The 17,187-nt window shown below is 37.3% G+C and overlaps 1 protein-coding gene across 23 annotated transcripts in view; it reads left to right on the top strand.

Annotated features, from left to right (window-relative positions):
- ADAM22 (ADAM metallopeptidase domain 22) overlaps positions 1–17,187 on the top strand; it is a 267,617-nt gene that overhangs the window by 155,821 nt on the left and 94,609 nt on the right. For all 23 annotated transcript variants that reach the window (XM_055346842.2, XM_019031229.4, XM_055346836.2 and 20 more), the window contains one exon: positions 16,662–16,744. In XM_055346842.2, coding sequence (XP_055202817.1) covers positions 16,662–16,744 — 83 coding nt within the window. The remainder of the gene's footprint in view (positions 1–16,661; positions 16,745–17,187) is intronic.

Genomic DNA, 17,187 nt, shown 5'->3' with positions numbered 1-17,187 from the left:
ATAGCAAATACTTGTATGGTATTTACTATGTGCTAGATGCCAGTCTAAGTGTTTCACATATGTTAAGTCATTTTATCCCCAAGTAATACCACTGTTATCCTCATTTTGCAGATGAGGAAATGAAGGCACAGAAAGTTTAACTAACTTGCCCAAGAATTTTAAGCAAGGAAGTCTGGCACCAGAATGTGTGCTATAATCTACTATAGTTTATCCTCCCTATGGAAATAAATGATCATAATAGCAGAGGAATTAGAATGCAAATATTTTAATTACAGCCCTTCTACAGTTTACCATTTGTAATTCACCATCTCTTTTAGTAGTTGTTTTAATAGGCCAGAATTGAAGATGTTTTAGTTCAGGTGAGTCCCAATTATTCCAATATAAAATTTTCTTTATTCCAAAGACTGATGCCTTCTAAAGACTCCCCCACCCCCCGCTTTTTTTAAAAACTATTTCATTTTGGAGTTCATTTTTAGTCCTTCTTTGTTCTTCATAGAAGTTGGATTGTGTATTGTTCAGCACAGGGGAGCACCATCGCTTCAAATCATTATAGTTTGAAATATGTTACTGTCTTGCACATGGCAAACACATGGCTCAGTTTATGCCCATCTTTTGCCTATGTGTAAATTTATCTGCATCTGGAGTAAATGTGAAGTTTTATGGGCAAGAGTAACTAAGCTGAAACATACCATTATCCTGCCAAGAGACTAGAAGATATTTGATTGTATCTTTGCCAAAGAGCTTCAAAATACCCATCCCCCCTACCTCTTTTACCCTCCGTTCCACAACATACACAGCCCGCAAGCAGGAAGAGAGTAAAAGAGCTATACAAATCTAACAAACAAACTGATAAAGTGTTTATTTCTTCCTCACATGTAATATCAGTTATTCCAGATATGTTTCCTAACTTTACATGTAACATCAGTTATTCCAGGTATGTTTCCTAACTTTACTTTTTATCTGCCACTAGGCATCATTTAGTATCTTCTGGATGAGCTTGATGATGTGTGCATTTCCCCCCTGGCAGGCTTATGCAGACATATGCTCCTCTGCCATCTTGTAATCAGTGTGGTTTCAGGAAGGTCTCAGATTTCATGATTTAATTCTCTTTGCATTATAGGAAAAAAATTTGGGGGGATTAAGTAAATTTTGCTTTCTCTTGGGACTGAAGCAAGGTTGCTCTAGGTCCATTATCATGTATAATGCATCAACTGCCTTAATGGCATTGTTAAGATTGCAAGTGGTCTTAACTCTGTATCCTGAAGAAAATATGTTGGCCCATTGCCAGTTTATACAGGTCAGGTGTCTTAGTGCTGGAAGAAAGGAAAAATGAAAAGTGACAGCTGCTGTCAGCATGAGTTCTGTTCCTAAGCTCTGTTTGTAACCTATTTGAGTAGAAAGTCCTTTATTTTCTTTCTGGTATAAGATTTTTTTCCCCCAATTAACTATCTAAAAAGTTATTTCATCTGTTAATGTTCAAGATGTTATCTATAAACTTAAAAGACATATTCAGCCATAAGTTTTTTTAAAAATCAAAGTAGCACTAACTGATGATATTTCCACGTATGGAACTAATTAGCTATTTTATAATAGAATTTACTATTTTAATTCTAATTATAGAACTAACATTTTCATTATAGAATGTCTTTTCCAAATCTACTCTTGCAATTTTTTTGAAACTAGAGTGAACTATTACAGTAATTATAATTGAACAGAAAGTAGTAGAAATACTGTTTTTGATTTTAAACTGGTTTGAAGCAAAAAAAAATCACAAATTATTCCCTTGGTGTTGTCATAAGCTACAATTATTTTCCTATTCATTAATAAAAATACCTTAGTTTCCAGTGAATAAGGTGTGGCCACTATAAAATCAGAAAAGGTAATAAAGACCAGAGAATATATATTATTGGTATTGAGTGGTTTGAGTGTTTACAGCCTTTTTGAAGGAGGATAAGTGATCAGTGCTACATTTGATGTTTTTTGTTTTGTTTTGTTTCTTTTTTTTCTTTCTTTTTGTTGTTGTTGTTTGTTTGTTTTGAGACAGGGTCTCACTCTGTCTCCCAGGCTGGAGTGCAGTGGCGCAGTCTTGGCTCGCTGCAGACTCAGAGTCCCAGGCTCAAGTGATTTTGCCACCTGAGTCCTAAAAGTAGCTGGGACTACAGGCGCATGTCACCATGCCCGGCTAATTTTTGTATTTTTAGTAGAGATGGGGTTTCACCACGTTACCCAGGCTGGTCTCGAATTCAAGTGATCTACCTGCCTCAGTCTCCCAAAGTGTTGAGATTACAGGCATGAGCCACTGCATCTGGCCACATTTGATGTTTTATCATAACACTATTTTCTTTGCACCTATGAGGTAGAAAAAGAGCAGATGGACTTGATTTTCCTCATAGCCACTCATAAAAACTCAAGCATGTGGAGTTTAAGTGGCTGGAAAGCTGACATGAGAGATTTACAGTGGAATAGAAAAAAGCCATAATTCTCAGATACTCAATGTGTGTTCTCAACCCTCATTTATTCAATAGATATGAGTTGAGTGCTTGCCAGGGGCCAGTGACAGGGATATAGCTATGAACAACAGATGATGCATTTCTTGCCCTCATGAAGCTTGTCCTTTAGTAGGAGAGACAGGCATGATGCAGACAACTACTGAGAACTCTTTGTAAATGAGAGAAATGGTATAAGTGTTGAAAAGAATTACATGTTGCTCTGAGGGCACTTGCTGGGAGACCTGACCTCATCTGGTTGGTCAGGGAAGACTTTCTTGAGGAAATGATATTATTTCCAAAGTTCAAAAAATAACAGGTGAATGAAATGGGAGCAGAACAACTTTTCAGGTAGTCAAATCAGCATGTGCAAAGGCCAGAGGCCTTGATGCAGGATCTTGGTGTGTGAAAGGGGCAGAAAGAAACCAGAGAAGGTGGACAGAATAAGAGGTGGAGCAAGTGCACAGGAAGAAAAGGGATGAAAGTAGGAGGATGGTATTTGACCAGAGCCTCAACTCAGAAGAATCAGGTACAATGTAAAGGAAATCAGACTAACAGTGTTTTTGGACTTCCTACATTGGTCACTTTTTGCCTTCGTTTTCTCTTCTCTTGAAAATCTGGAAATGATTTTCTAACTCTGTGGATGGCAGAGTGGTTGCTTTGGTAATTCTGAGTGGGGTTAATAGGTATTCCACATAGCAATTAGATTTTTGGACAGAGTAAATGCTATGTTTTTGAAGTCCTGCTGTCTTTCTGATTAAATAAAAAAAAAATTAAACTTCTTGAATTGTGTTAACAAATGGTACCCATTTTTTGGTTGTTATTTTTAACTCCAGGACAGATCTGTGGTTTGAGGACAGTAAAGCTTAGAGACCATGAATATTGTGAGGGCTAGAAGGACCTAAACTCAAATCCTGACTTTGCCAGTTAATATACGTACGTCCTTAGACAATTTACTTATGCCTCCTATACTTCATTTTCCTCCTCTGTTAAACAAGACAAACATGTAGCTCAGAGCTTTGGGTGTGGGAAATACTCCATAAATATTAGTTCTGATATCATTATTGAGGTAAAGTGGTGATTTGTACAGAATTTCTGGCAAAGTCTTTGGTGGCTTCTACCCATTCTTACTGCTAGTTTCTGATTCCGCTTATGACAGGAAGCATGTCAGGATCACCAGCGGCAGTCCTTCACTTCCTGCTTTATAAGACAATTTTCTGTGCCCCTAGACTGTAAATTCCATAAGAAGTTCCTCCAAGAGAAGCACCCACGGGAACTTGTACTATATTCTCAGCATTTAGCATATTTGGTCATAGAAGACAATAAGTATCTGCTGAATGAAAAAAATAAGTGAATGAATTAATCCAGGTATTAGAAAATTGAGTGGTTTCTCCTGTTCACCCAACAGTATATCAGATGTGTAGGGGAAAGTACAGCCTGGACAGGTCTGGGAACGCATATTATTCCCCCTGCTATCAAAATATGCAGTGAATATAAACAGGAAAAATAAAAACTGATAGCCTTATAATCTGCTTGCCTGATGGTAAGCGCATCCTCCACACAGAGGCATGAATGTGAATTCATGCGTTTTCTTTCTAAGGTATTTTAGAGCTACGTCTGGTCAGTTTTAATTTTAAATTACCAAATATCAACAATTGGCCTGCGATAAAAATCTCTATAATCGTGAAATGTTTTAAACATGTTAAAAATTGTACAAAATACCTCAACAGACATCCATGTGTAGATTTAACATGGTTCAGTGTTTTGCTATATTAGCTTTTAAATCTTTTCATGGTTTTAAAATCTACTAATTGTGTATCAGCGTGTCTCCTGTTAGTTTTTATTTTTATTCTTGCCTTCACTCTTTTACTTGATCAATCTTGTTAGAATTTTTTGTAAATAATCTCTCCCCACCCGCCCCCCGCCCCCCCTTTTTTTAAAGACAGGGTCTCACTCTGTTGCTCAGGCTGGAGTGCAGTGGTGCAATCATAGCTCACGGTAAACTCGAACTCCTAGCAGTACTTCTCCCTCAGTCTCCTGAGTAGCTGGGACTATAGGCATGTGCTGCCACACTAATTTTTTAATTTTTACTTTTAGTAGAGACCAGGTCTCACTATGTTTCCCAGACTGGTCTCGAACTCCTGACCTCAAGCAATCCTCTCACCTCAGCATCCCAAAGTGCTGGGATTACAGGCATGAGTCATTGTGCCTGGCTGAAAATACTTTTTTCTTTTTTTCCCAAAGAACCAGCTTTACTTTCTTTACCAAAATATATTTTTCAGTAATTTCTGCTCTTACTTTTGTAATTTCCTTTTTTCTGCTCTGAAATTTCTGCTTTTCTTTTCATAATTCATTTAGTTAAATATTTAATTTATTAATTACCAGTCTTCTTTTCTATATGCATCTAAGAATTTAAAATTTACCCAAGTACCATTTTAGCAGCATCCTAAAGCTCTGCTACATAGTTTTTTTTGCTGTTGTCCACACACACATATATATATTCCATAACTTATACTATGACTTTATATGACTCATAAATTATTTATATTTTTAGAAATAATATAATATTTTTAAAAATTGTATATTTGGTATTTTAAAAATTTCCAAACATATGAACATCTTTGTTGTTGGTTTTAAATTCTATTCCTTTGTGGTAAGTGCAGTGTACAAGATATTGATTCTGTGGAAGTTGGCCTTGTATTTAAAAGAAAAGTAACTTGTGATTTTTTAAAACAGTTTGCAAATCATGGAACAAGAAGGGACTCTGGTGGTTCAACTCCCTTCTTGATTTATGGAAACATAAGTAACAGAAATAGTGAATGATCAGCTTATTCTCATAGAAACACTTGCTGGGAAAAAAAGCACTTTACTTTTTCATGCTTAGCATCACTTTTCATTAGATACAACCTTAAATATTAATTTGCTTTCCATGAAGGATATTGTTTGAGACCTCTTTAGTAATCTGACTCTTTTTACCTGTTAATAAATCCTGGGCTAATCCAAAATCATTTATGCAGAGATAAAAATGACCACTGAATGCTAGTATTAACTGCTTGAGCTTAGCATGTAAGGCTCAAGGTGCAAGAGAGCCTTACATGCTCTCTTGGACGTGCTGCAACCAGAATCTTTTTTTCTTTTCTTTTCTTTTCTTTTCTTTTTTTTTTTTTGAGACAGTCTCACTCTGTCACCCAGGCTGGAGTACAGTGGCACCATCTCGGCTCACTGCAACCTCCACCTCCCAGGTTCAAGCGATTCTTGTGCCTCAGCCTCCCCAGTAGCTGGGATTACAGGTGTGCGCCATTATGCCCGGCTAATTTTTGTATTTTTAGTAGAGACAGGGTTTCACCATGTTAGCCAGGTCTCAAACACCTGACTTCAAGCGACCCACCTGCCTCAGTCTCCCAAAGTTCTAGGATTACAGGCATGAGTCTCTGTGCCTGGCTGCAACAGAATCTTTTAGCGGCCAGAAATTTTCTCTTTATCCTTCCTTCTTCAAAAAAGGAACGGAGGACAGAATTGAAGTGAAACTAAAGGAGGTTATGTTTATGGTAAAAGTGGAGAAAAAACGATTTCCTTTTTTTCCTTACCTTAGACCCTCATATAGTTGTGTTTCCTAAAAAAAAAAAAAAGAAGACAACAACAAACATTTTTTTCAGATATGACAAAAAAAAATCCTCCTGTATTTTAGGAATGCACAAATATGTTTTCTCTTTGTGCAACAATCATCTAGTCAGTTATGTTTTTTCCTGTTACTAGTCAAACATCAACTACAGAATAAGGTTTTAGGTAATTCACAGTCTTTATGCTAAAAAGTCCATATAGAGTAATGCATTTAAATTTTATTATTCGTAAAAAGGTACAGTGATATAGTGGTTTCCTGGAAAGAGTTATAATTTCATGAGTTTGTAATTATATAGTAATCATATATTATGTGGTCCACATTGATTTTCCATTCTCCCAATTTAGAACTACATCTCAGAGAATCTGATAAGTCCCCTCTCTGCATTACAGTAATCTGTTGCTGAGCATTTTGTGGGAACCTAAAATTTTTAGTAGTCTGATAAGATATTTGTTATATTAGTGGGTGTCTAATGATTACTTGACAGCTGCATATTAATTTCTCTCGACTATTCTGTTACAAATAAGCAATTTAGGAAGCTGTGTTTGACTTAGTAAAATGGAATATTAGGTTTGCCATATTGTGTAAAAATAATGATGAGTATTTTAAAATAAAGAGATAGGAAACTAGAATGCTGGTTATAGGTAACTAAGATACAGGTTAATTTTATTAGATGAGTGATGCCATGGTAGACACCTCCAGTTTCTACCACTGAACCAAGCTTCTTAAAAGGAAAATCCCTGGATTGCGAATAAAAATTTACTTGGCTATGTATAAAGAGATGAATTATTTTACTGGTTTCAATAGTGTTCCCCAAAATTCATGACTCCTAGAACCCATGAGTATGACCTTATTTAGAAACAGAATCTTTTCAGATGTAATCAAGTTAAGAGGAAGTCATGCTAGATTAGGGTGCGCCCTAATCCAATGGTTGGTGTCCTTACCAGAGAAAGGTATGGACATAGAGACACAGAGACAAACACAGAAAGTTATGGCCCCTATATTTTATGGTGTTCACCATCTTTTAATAAGATTGACTCCTTCCTCATCACTTTTATTCCTATCCAGTGGTTTTCTACTGTCTTTCTTTTCCTTTCTTGTGGAAACTTTTGCTACAATAATATTCTTACACATCTTTTCCTCTCCGGTGGTAACCATGTATCTTTTAAATGAAATTATTCTTTTTCGTCAGCTCGTTTTATTTCCTTTTAATTTTTTAAGTCCATAATATGCCTAATCCTTTTGGTTTTTAAAATGTTTTTGATTGATACTACAAGATCCTAGTGCTCACCAATGAATGTTGAAATAGTACAGAGATTTTTAATGACTATGTTGTTAGATGCTGTTTGAACATTTGTACCCTGGAATGGAGTGGCAAATATTAATACCCAAAGGTGTTAACCAGTAGTGTATATGAGAGTTAAGTTACCTGTGATAAGATGGGCAGTATGTGCCTTATTTAGCTTTAGCTGATTTTTGTCTTGCAGGAAAATGGAAAAGTGGTAATGGAGTCTTACTCTTAACAGATCTCTTAATTTTTAGGGGAAGATGGAAAATCCAAGTTCAACAACTCTGAAAGTCTGAAATTTTATCCTACTTACAAGTTAATAGGCATTAGCTTGCTGCAGTTTTATCTATGCCGGCAGAAGACAGGAAACTCCTGGGTCAGAGACAAAGGACTTTATTACTCTGGCATTGGCAATAGCCAGAATAGCAACATTTTCTTACCCTGGTATCTTGAGCCTTAATTCCCAGAGGGTAACAGAGGAAAGGGCCGGCTAACCTGAGCACACAGTGCATTGTGTTACAACAAAGAAATTCTGAATTTAGGAAACCTGAATCCTTTATAGTGGGAAGTAAACATGCCTGCCCTTTGCTTTGAAGGGAGATTGTCTCCATCTTCCAAAGCTGTTCCCTATGCAAACATCATTGAAAGGATAGTCCAGAAGAATCTCAGACATTAAGGGGTTCTGGATACTTGTTATAGTGAAATATTACTGAGTAATCTTTCAGAATTCATTTCCATACGTCACATTAAATATTACATTTTAATCATTTAAATTAAGCCTGATGATGTAGGGTAGTTGTATTTTTAAGGCTTTTGAAAACCTATAGTGCTAAGTTAAAGTCTAGGAAGTATTCATTTGTATTCTTGGTCTTATACTTTTATATTTCATAGATCCATATACTAACAAAATGAATTTTGAGGATCAACATAGGGTTGCCATTTCTTCTATTTTGCCATATATGAAAACAACCCTCTCAAAACATCTAAATACTATTACTATTGCTACCAATTTTAAAAAAATGAACCTAACCACTAATGCAATATGGCACTATGGATTGGATCCTGGAATGGAAAAAAGAAATTAAAGGAAAAACTGGTGAAGTCTAAATGTTCAGAGTCTAGTAAATGGTAATATACCAATGTCAGTTACTTGGTTTTGACAAATATACGAAAGAAATATAAGATATTAACAATGGGAAAACCTGGGTGATATACTATACTTCTCTATACCATCTTTGCAACTTTTCTGTGTATCAGAATTATTCCAAAATAAGTCTATTTAAAAAAGGAAAACAGTTGATATTTTAAATAATAAAGATAAGGAAGTAAACATAGAACAAATGACAGTTTTTCAAAAATTAAATACATTTAGCTTTATGAAAAATTAAGTACACTATACTTATTTTTATTTTTTTGACAGGAACTGATAAAGATTTTGAGATGCATTAGTATAGATTCATGGATTATTGGCATTTGGGAACCATGTGATAGCTTCACTTAATTTTAATTTACTGTAAATGAGAGGAAATAATCTTTTCACTTTTCTTAGCCTTTAGAATCAGATACGTTTAGAATCAATTATACTCTGTACCTGACCAGGTATTTAGCCTGTGTCCTTTCTGTGAATCCAGTCTGATTCTGTACAGTCACAGGTTATGAGTTTTAATCGGGATAGGTTGGTGGATCATCTTTAACATAAAATTTAGCTTTTTTAAGAATTTCCATTATGCAGCTGGCCCTAAGGAGACTTACTTTGTTATTTGTTTATTTTCTTATTTTAATTTGTATTAGAGATGCAGTCTCACTATGTTGCTCAGACTTGTCTTGAACTCCTGGCCTCAAGTGATCTCCCTCCTTGGCCTTCTAAAGTGGTGGGATTACAGGTGTAAGCCACCATGCCCAGCCTCCCAAGGAGACTTACAATTGGGAAGGTGGAGTAAAGATTGGAGGAGGGCAGGTTCCTGATGTTGATGCCAGTCAAGAAGGAGTTGAGACCAGGCAAGAAATGTGGTTTTGGTAGGAAAGCACCTGGTGGAACAGACTGCAGCCATGCAGCCACCAATGTGTCAGGACAGTGTATACACTTGGGGGGATTCTAGGATGCAGTAGGGTTCAAGGACAGGCCGTTAGTTCCTGCAAGGTGATATCAGCTAGAGCAGAGGTTCCCAACTATGGTAGCATATTGGAATCATCTGGGCAGATTTTTAAAATACCCAGGTCACACCCTCTAGAGATTCTGGCGCAGTTGGTATGGGGTGAGGCTGTGAATTTTTTAAAAGAGCTTCCCATGTGTTACAATATGCTGCCAGGGTTGGCAACTACTGTGCTAGGGTGGGGTGAGAAAGGGTCCCACTTGTGGAAGAGGGTGACTGGCATGAGCTTCCCAAACTTCATGGCAGAAGGCTGGTTCTAGGACCAGTGCCCATGGAGGGGGAGAAGGCTATGATTCAGTGAACAGAGCAGGAGAACAAGAGTTGGAGGGGCGGGTGTTTGGATCTGGAGGTGCCTACACTGGCCCTGACCCTTTTAGCATGACCAAACCATTTCTATCTGCCTGTGACTTTCATAGATGTAGCACTGAAATACCAGTATCCTGGGAAACCCCTTTGTCCCAGGCAAACTGGAAGTTTGGTTATTCTAGCCCCTTTGATCCAGGCCAAAGCATCCTGCATGATATCCTATGACCAGCACCAACAAAAATACAGCTCTGCCCTTCCTTGATATTCTTATCTCACCTCTTACCTTCCATTATGTTTCTGATAAAGCCAACTCTTTTTTGGGAAACAAGAAACAGAGTGGAGTACTACATTCTGTATCAGGAAGGGTCAGCTCAGGAACTAGTGTAAGATTTCAGTGAGCTTAGCAGTGAGGAGCTTCAGAATCAGAAACAGGAGTAGTATAAAGCAGTTGTTCTCAAACTTTAGAGTGCAGTAAAATCACCTGAAGGTTTGGCTGAATCACAAGTGGGTAGGCTGCATCCTCCGAGCTTCTGAGGAAGTCTATAGCGAGGCTTGAGAAATTTGCATTTCTAACAAGCTGATGCTGTTGGTCTGAAAACCACTCTTTGAGAACCACTGGTGTAAATAACCTTGACTTTGTAGCAGGCATACCTGGGTGTGGATGATCTCTCTCAGTCTATGGTTTCTCACTTGTAAAAGGGGGGAAATAATACTCACCTCATCAGTCATCATGAACTATCACATAATTCACTAAAAAGGATGTCCAGGATATGGTAGATACTTCCATTCTCTGAAAGATCTTTCCGTATCCTTTGCACGGGGACAGTTTGGTATTGAATATTTTTAGAGTTAACAATTCCAGATTTGATCATCAAAATCATGTAGAGGAACTTTTTACAACTATAAGAAACCTGGGGCCCTACCTCCTTGGAGATTCTGATTCAGCAGGCCTGAGGGAAGGCCCGGGCATCAGTTGGTTTAGAAAGCCTACCATGGTACTTCTGAGAGTCAGTTCTGGGAACTGCTATTTTGAGGAGCATTTCTCTTGTACAAGGGTTCTCAAGCACTGAATTTGTATTCAGTCATTTGGAGGATTTTAAAAGATGCTGATGCCTGGACCCCAGAGATTGTGATTTAGATGGTTGGGAGTAAGTCATGGGCATTGGAATTTAAAAGCTCCCGGGTGATTCTGAAGTGCAACCAAGGTTGAGAACCTCCCCTCTAGGGTATTCCTGGAACAAGAAAAACACGGAGTATTTGTTAGAATGCAGATTCTTAGGTCTTACCTCAGAGCTGCCTGCACAAACTCTCTGGGCAAGAGACAGTATCTGCATTATAAATTGATGTCTTGAATTGTTATTCTTAACAAAGTTTGAGAATCACAGCTCAAGGGACATTATAGCATCCCTAAATATTGCCTGACTACACCTCCCTCACCTGTTTATATAGCACTTTACAGTGTACTTTACATTGTTATCTCATGGAATCTCCTGCATATCCTTATGAGATAGCTGGAGTAGATGTTATCTCTAGTTAATTGGTGAGGAATTGGATATTCAGGGAGGTTTTCTCTCCAGTAGCACGTGTGGGTATATAAACATAAATCAGGCAAATGTGCTTCTCTGAAAGGAGACAATAGTCTATTGGAGAAGTAACACAGAAACAGGCATTCAGGTAGGAAGAGATTGCAGTATGGTTGAAAAATACTATGAAAATTCAGAGAAGGAGGGGTTAGCAGGAAGTCATTTATGAGAAGGGAATTTGAGAAGGCTATTTGGAGGAGGTGGTTCTGGCCCATTTTAGAGCTGTCAAAGTCTAGTTTCCTTTGAGGAGCTTGATAGAGGGCACGTGACTACGGCCTTACAGCTGTGCTCCAATTGTTTCTCTTTATTAGGTTTTCCTCATTTTATGGCCCAGGCTGTGTAACTTCCTTTGTGTTATCATCTTGTCATATTTATAATAAATTCTATTTTTCCTTTGAGATTTTGCTATCTGTTTAATAAAAATGTGGTATGTCTTTGAATTTTATAAATAAATGATTATTTTGATGTTCCTAGAATAAAAAATTACAATAAATTTTTCTCCCGTTAGGAAGATAAACCAATAATAGACATATAAACTATCGTCTTCATTTTTATAGAGGTAGATTTTTTTTTAGCTATAACTATCTAGCTAAAAATAAACGTTTGTACTTTTATGGCTATGTTATTAGATCAAGGAGTATGAAGAAAGTTTCAAGGACAATGGATTTATTTCTGGAACAAAAGAGACAATAAGGAATAAAGCTATGACTGGCAGTCTGATAAAGAGCCCAACTCTGTTAGGAAAAGCCCAAAAGGCTTTTCTCTTTTCCTGCAACATCTGTCTCAGATTATTGTATATAATACTTACTTCCATATAGCATACTTTTGACTTTTCTTCAAAAGTCATATGAAGACATGGAGAACCTTTATAATTGATAAGATTTGAGAAAGTTGGTTTGTTAGTGGTCTTTACTGAAATAGATAATTTTTAAGTAAAATGCAGTTTATGATTTTCAAATGCAGTGCATATTCTAAAACATGTAAGTGCAAAAAATACAATTATATCTGTCCCATTGGTTATTAAAATTTAAAATACACCTATTCTTTGACCTCCCAGGTCCATGTCTAGTACTCTATCCTGCATATATACTGATAGAAGTGCGCAGGAATATATGAAAGGATGTTTGTTGCAACATTATGACAGCAAAAAAGGAGATTATCTAAATGTCCATTAGTACAGGACTGTTTAAATGAATTCTAGTTCACCCCCGTAGTGGAATAGTATGCCATCACTGGAAAAAATACTGTATTGATGTAGAAGGATGCCAAGCTTACCTTAAGAAAAAGAAAGTCAAGTGGCTGAACAGTGTACATAGTATAAAACTATTTGTGAAGTGAAAAGGATATATGGATATATGTGTATGTGTGTATGTATGCATCTACTTGAATGTACATAGACTATTCTTGGCATGGTACACAAAATGTGTCAAAAATGCTTACCATTTAGAAGGCATCTACAGCTTGAATAGTATATGTGAAGGGAGTATTTTTATTCTTCACTACGTACCCTTTCAATTCTTAGAATTTTTGCACCACATGTGTATTATTTTAAAATAACACATCAAATAATTATTTACAAAATAAAATATTAAATTTATATTTAATAATACAGTTTATGTAAATTAAGAAAGCCCTTTAACAGCCTAACTCTTGGACTAAAAAACATTTCTAGGCATGTTAAAGGAAATAAAAGCTTCATTACTTCTTAGTTTAAATAATTATTGACTTATGATTAATAGTCCCTGAAAGATATTACAGCACAAAAATGAACTTTCACCATTATTGCTAATAATTACATATACCACCAGTTGAGACCTCAAGATTTGAATTGTAGTAATGCAAATTGAGATCTTTTTTTTCCCCGGGTGTTTATGCCTCTGCTGAAGTGTCATGGAAACATTTAATAATGATTCAACCATATTGAGCTCTTTGCTTCATTTGCCACGTTAGGCTTTTGTGCAGATGCGTCCTGATCATCTGCTATTTTTGGCTTGACTCCTATTTTTTTCAAATCAGAGATTAGTGAAATATTGTTTTCCATTATTGAATCATCTATATAACTCTCCCCAATATAATGGAGGAATGCTTTTAAAAAATGAATTATTTGTCCTTTTTATGATTTAATATAACATGTTTCCAGAGTTGCGTTTTTGAAGAAAACTGTAGTAATTTATAAAATAGTATGCTTTGACATTGACATGTATTCTCATGACTATCAATTTCCATTGTTTTCTAGTCTGATACCATAATTCTCGAGAATTTTTTTTGTTTCTACTTCTCTTTATTTATCTTTGTTTCTACTATCTTCATGTGTTACTGTTCACTATGAGGCTCAGACTTCTAAGAGAAGAGGGTCTGATTTGGTTAGTCACTGTCCAATATAAAGAAACACTTATAGACAGAGTTCTGTCTTTATCAGGTCATCTGTTGACTGTTGACCTTTTATGCCTAGCCAACACAAAGCTAGAACTTTGATCTCTGATCCAATCAGATGTATCCAGGAAATCACGGGCATCTAAGTGATAACATCCTCTCATACACTCAGAATCTGATCTGTGGACTGTTCACCAGTCCAACAGCCCAACACACATTATTGTAACTTTTGTTAAATTTACTCTTAGCCCTGATGACAAAGTAGAATATAACACAACAGAATAAAAGAATAAACCAGCCTAGGGGAAAGTTTAGATTTGCCTTGCATAACTCACAGGTTCGAGGTTCAACATTGGGGATAGGACACAGGCCTTGTATCCACATAAAGTTTTCATCCCTACTTGGCAACTCCCCAGGTAGACAACCATAATCTCAGAGATTGTGGTTCCTATGTAGAAGAGGGATAGGAATATTTCTTTGTAGGATTGATATGAAGATTTAGTGTGATTGTGTATGTAAATTGAGTAGAACAGTAACAGACACAGTAATTATAATAGCAGCAAACACTTGTTGAGTACTTCCTATGAGCCAAGCATTACTCTAAACTCTTTATGTCTATTAGCTCATGTAATCCTGGTAACAGCCCTATGAGATAATTATCTCCAATTGACAGATGAGAAAACGGAGGCATGGGCAGTCTCTGTAATTTACTTAAGATTACACAGCTGGTAAGGGAAGGAGCCAATAGCTCACGTTGTTAACATCTACACTACACTGGTGCTCCACGTGAAGTCAGTGCCCCATGTTCTAGTGTCTAGGACTTGTTTCAGCCCCCAAGACTCTGTGGCCTTCTGGGTTCCATTCCCTGTACAACCCAGATGTGAAGTACCACCCTATCTTCTCCATTAAATGCAACCGCAACCCTCAGTTCATGATGGTCAGTGGCTCCCCCGGGAATTTGGAGGTGGTTTAAAGTCAGGGATTGCATTGTGTACCATTTTACCTGCTCTCCACCCCCTCCCCAAAGCTGAGAGTTACCAGCTTCTGTGGGATTATCTCACAAGGAGCAGTAGTCTCAGGCTAGGCTGGTTTCCTTGGAATTTCGGTGAAGAAAATGTCTTCAGTCTGTTACATCTCCATGTCATCTTGTTCTCTCTCCTCCATTTGTGAAACACTGAACATTTTAAGTAGTGTCAGTCCTTAAGTCATACTGTGAAGTAGGTAACATTTGCCTCTTTAAACCACCCATCCTATCGGTCCTTTCTGTTTCACTCTTTCATATCTCAGTGAGTCAATTTAATTAGAAGCTTTCAGCTACTGAAGAAATAGAAGATTAGTGACAGAATGGAAAGAGGTCATTTAGAGAAGAGCTTCTCGAACTTTAATGTGCATATGAATAATCTAGGGACTTGTTAAAATACAGATTCTCTACAGTAGGTTGGGGGTGGGGCCTGAGATTCTGCATTTTTAACAACCTCCTAGTGATGTCAATCTGCTTGTCTCTGAACTGCACTCTGAGTAGTAAGTATTTAAAGGTGACATCCTAAGATGGCAGAAGATTTACCTTCTTACCTTTCCAGGCACATTGAATCCAAATAAATGAATCTCTCTTAGTAGAATTTTATTAATGCAATTGGATGCTAAGAAAAACTTCACAATTTAAAACCCCGCCCATAAACTGCTTACCAGTTAAAGCCATTGCTGGTTTCAGAAAAGAATAGTATGAACCTGTTTATCTGGTAATCAATATAAACACTGTAAAAACAAGCATTTCCTCCATCAATATAATTTAGTGACTCTCAAATGATTTATATTCATTTTTACTTAGTTTTATGTAAAAGAGTATTGCTTTGCTGCTGCTCATGATTGAGTTTCTTTTTTTTTTTTTTTTTTTTTTGAGACAGGGTCTCTATCGCCCAGGCTGGAGTACAGTGGTGCCATCTCAGCTCACTGCGACCTCCACTTCCCTGGTTCAAGCGATTCTCCTGCCTCAGCCTTCCGAGTAACTGGGATTACAGGCATGCACTACCACATCCAGCTAATTTTTGTATTTTTAGAAGAGACAGGGTTTCACCATATTGGCTGGGCTGGTTTGGAACTCCTGACCTCAAGGGATCCACCCACCTCAGTCTCCCAAAGTGCTGGGATTAGAGGCATGAGCCACTGCACCTGGCCCATGGTTGAATTTCTTATAACTAGGAAAGCAGATGATTAAACTTTGGTGCAAGGGTCACATATGTATTTCCTTTCTTTTCTTTTTTTGTCATTTTTTCTTTTGAGACAGAATTTCACTCTTTTTGTCCAGGCTGGAGTGCAGTAGCACAATCACAGCTCGCTGCAGCCTCGAACTCCTGGGTTCAAATGATCCTCCTGCCTTAACCTCCCAAGAGGCTAGGAATACAGGTGCATGCCACCACATCCAGCTAATTTCATTTTTTTTTTTTTTTTTTGTAGAGACAGGGTCTTGCTATGTTGCTTAGGCTGGTCTTGAACTTCTGGCCTTAAGTGATGCTCCTGCCTCGCCTCTGAAAGCATTGAAATTGTAGACTTGAGACACTGTGCCTGACTCCCCATGTGTATTTCAATATCTGTTTCTTTGTTCCTCTAATATCACCTACATAGAAGAAAGGTCAAGTCAACTTTTATTTCCCTGAATTTTGATTTGGAGTCAGCTCACTCGGAGTGTTTATGAATAATTCTGTTAGAAAAGATTTGATAATGCTAATCTGAATAATGAAATATCATGCAGAGTTCTAGATGTGGAGGTGCATTGTGAGTAGAAACCTCCCGTGAAATGAAGCAGCTGATTCTCCTTGTGATTCAAAGACTTACATTCTTTATTTCTGTTTTCAGGGAGGAGAGCACTGTTACTACCAGGGCCATATCCGAGGAAACCCTGACTCATTTGTTGCATTGTCAACATGCCACGGACTTCAGTAAGTGTTCAAAAAGTTATTTTTACTGTTTGTTTTTTCAATAATTTATTTTCTTTATTATGAATGCACTATAGTAGATATCCCTATTTTGTGTCAAGAAATGACTTTAAATTGGTGATGGATCTGATTTTTTTTTCTCTTTTGTATTTTATAAACCAAGCAGATTTTAAAATTAGGGTTGCAAATGGTCGGGCGTGGTGGCTCATGCCTATAATCCCAGCACTTTGGGGGAGTCTAGGCAGGCAGATCACCTGAGGTCAGGAGTTCGAGACCAGCCCAGCCAACATGGTGAAACCCTGTCTCTACTAAAAATACAAAAATTAGCTGGGCATGGTGTCAGGTACCTGTAATCCCAGCTACTCGGAAGGCTGAGGCAGGAGAATCACTTGAACCTGCGAGGTGAAGGTTGCAGTGAGCCGAGACCATGCCACTGCACTTCCAGC

Source organism: Gorilla gorilla, chromosome 6 (genome assembly GCF_029281585.2).
Source record: "Gorilla gorilla gorilla isolate KB3781 chromosome 6, NHGRI_mGorGor1-v2.1_pri, whole genome shotgun sequence".
Classification (NCBI taxonomy): Eukaryota; Metazoa; Chordata; class Mammalia; order Primates; family Hominidae; genus Gorilla; species Gorilla gorilla.
This window is presented reverse-complemented; position numbering and strand designations above follow the sequence as displayed.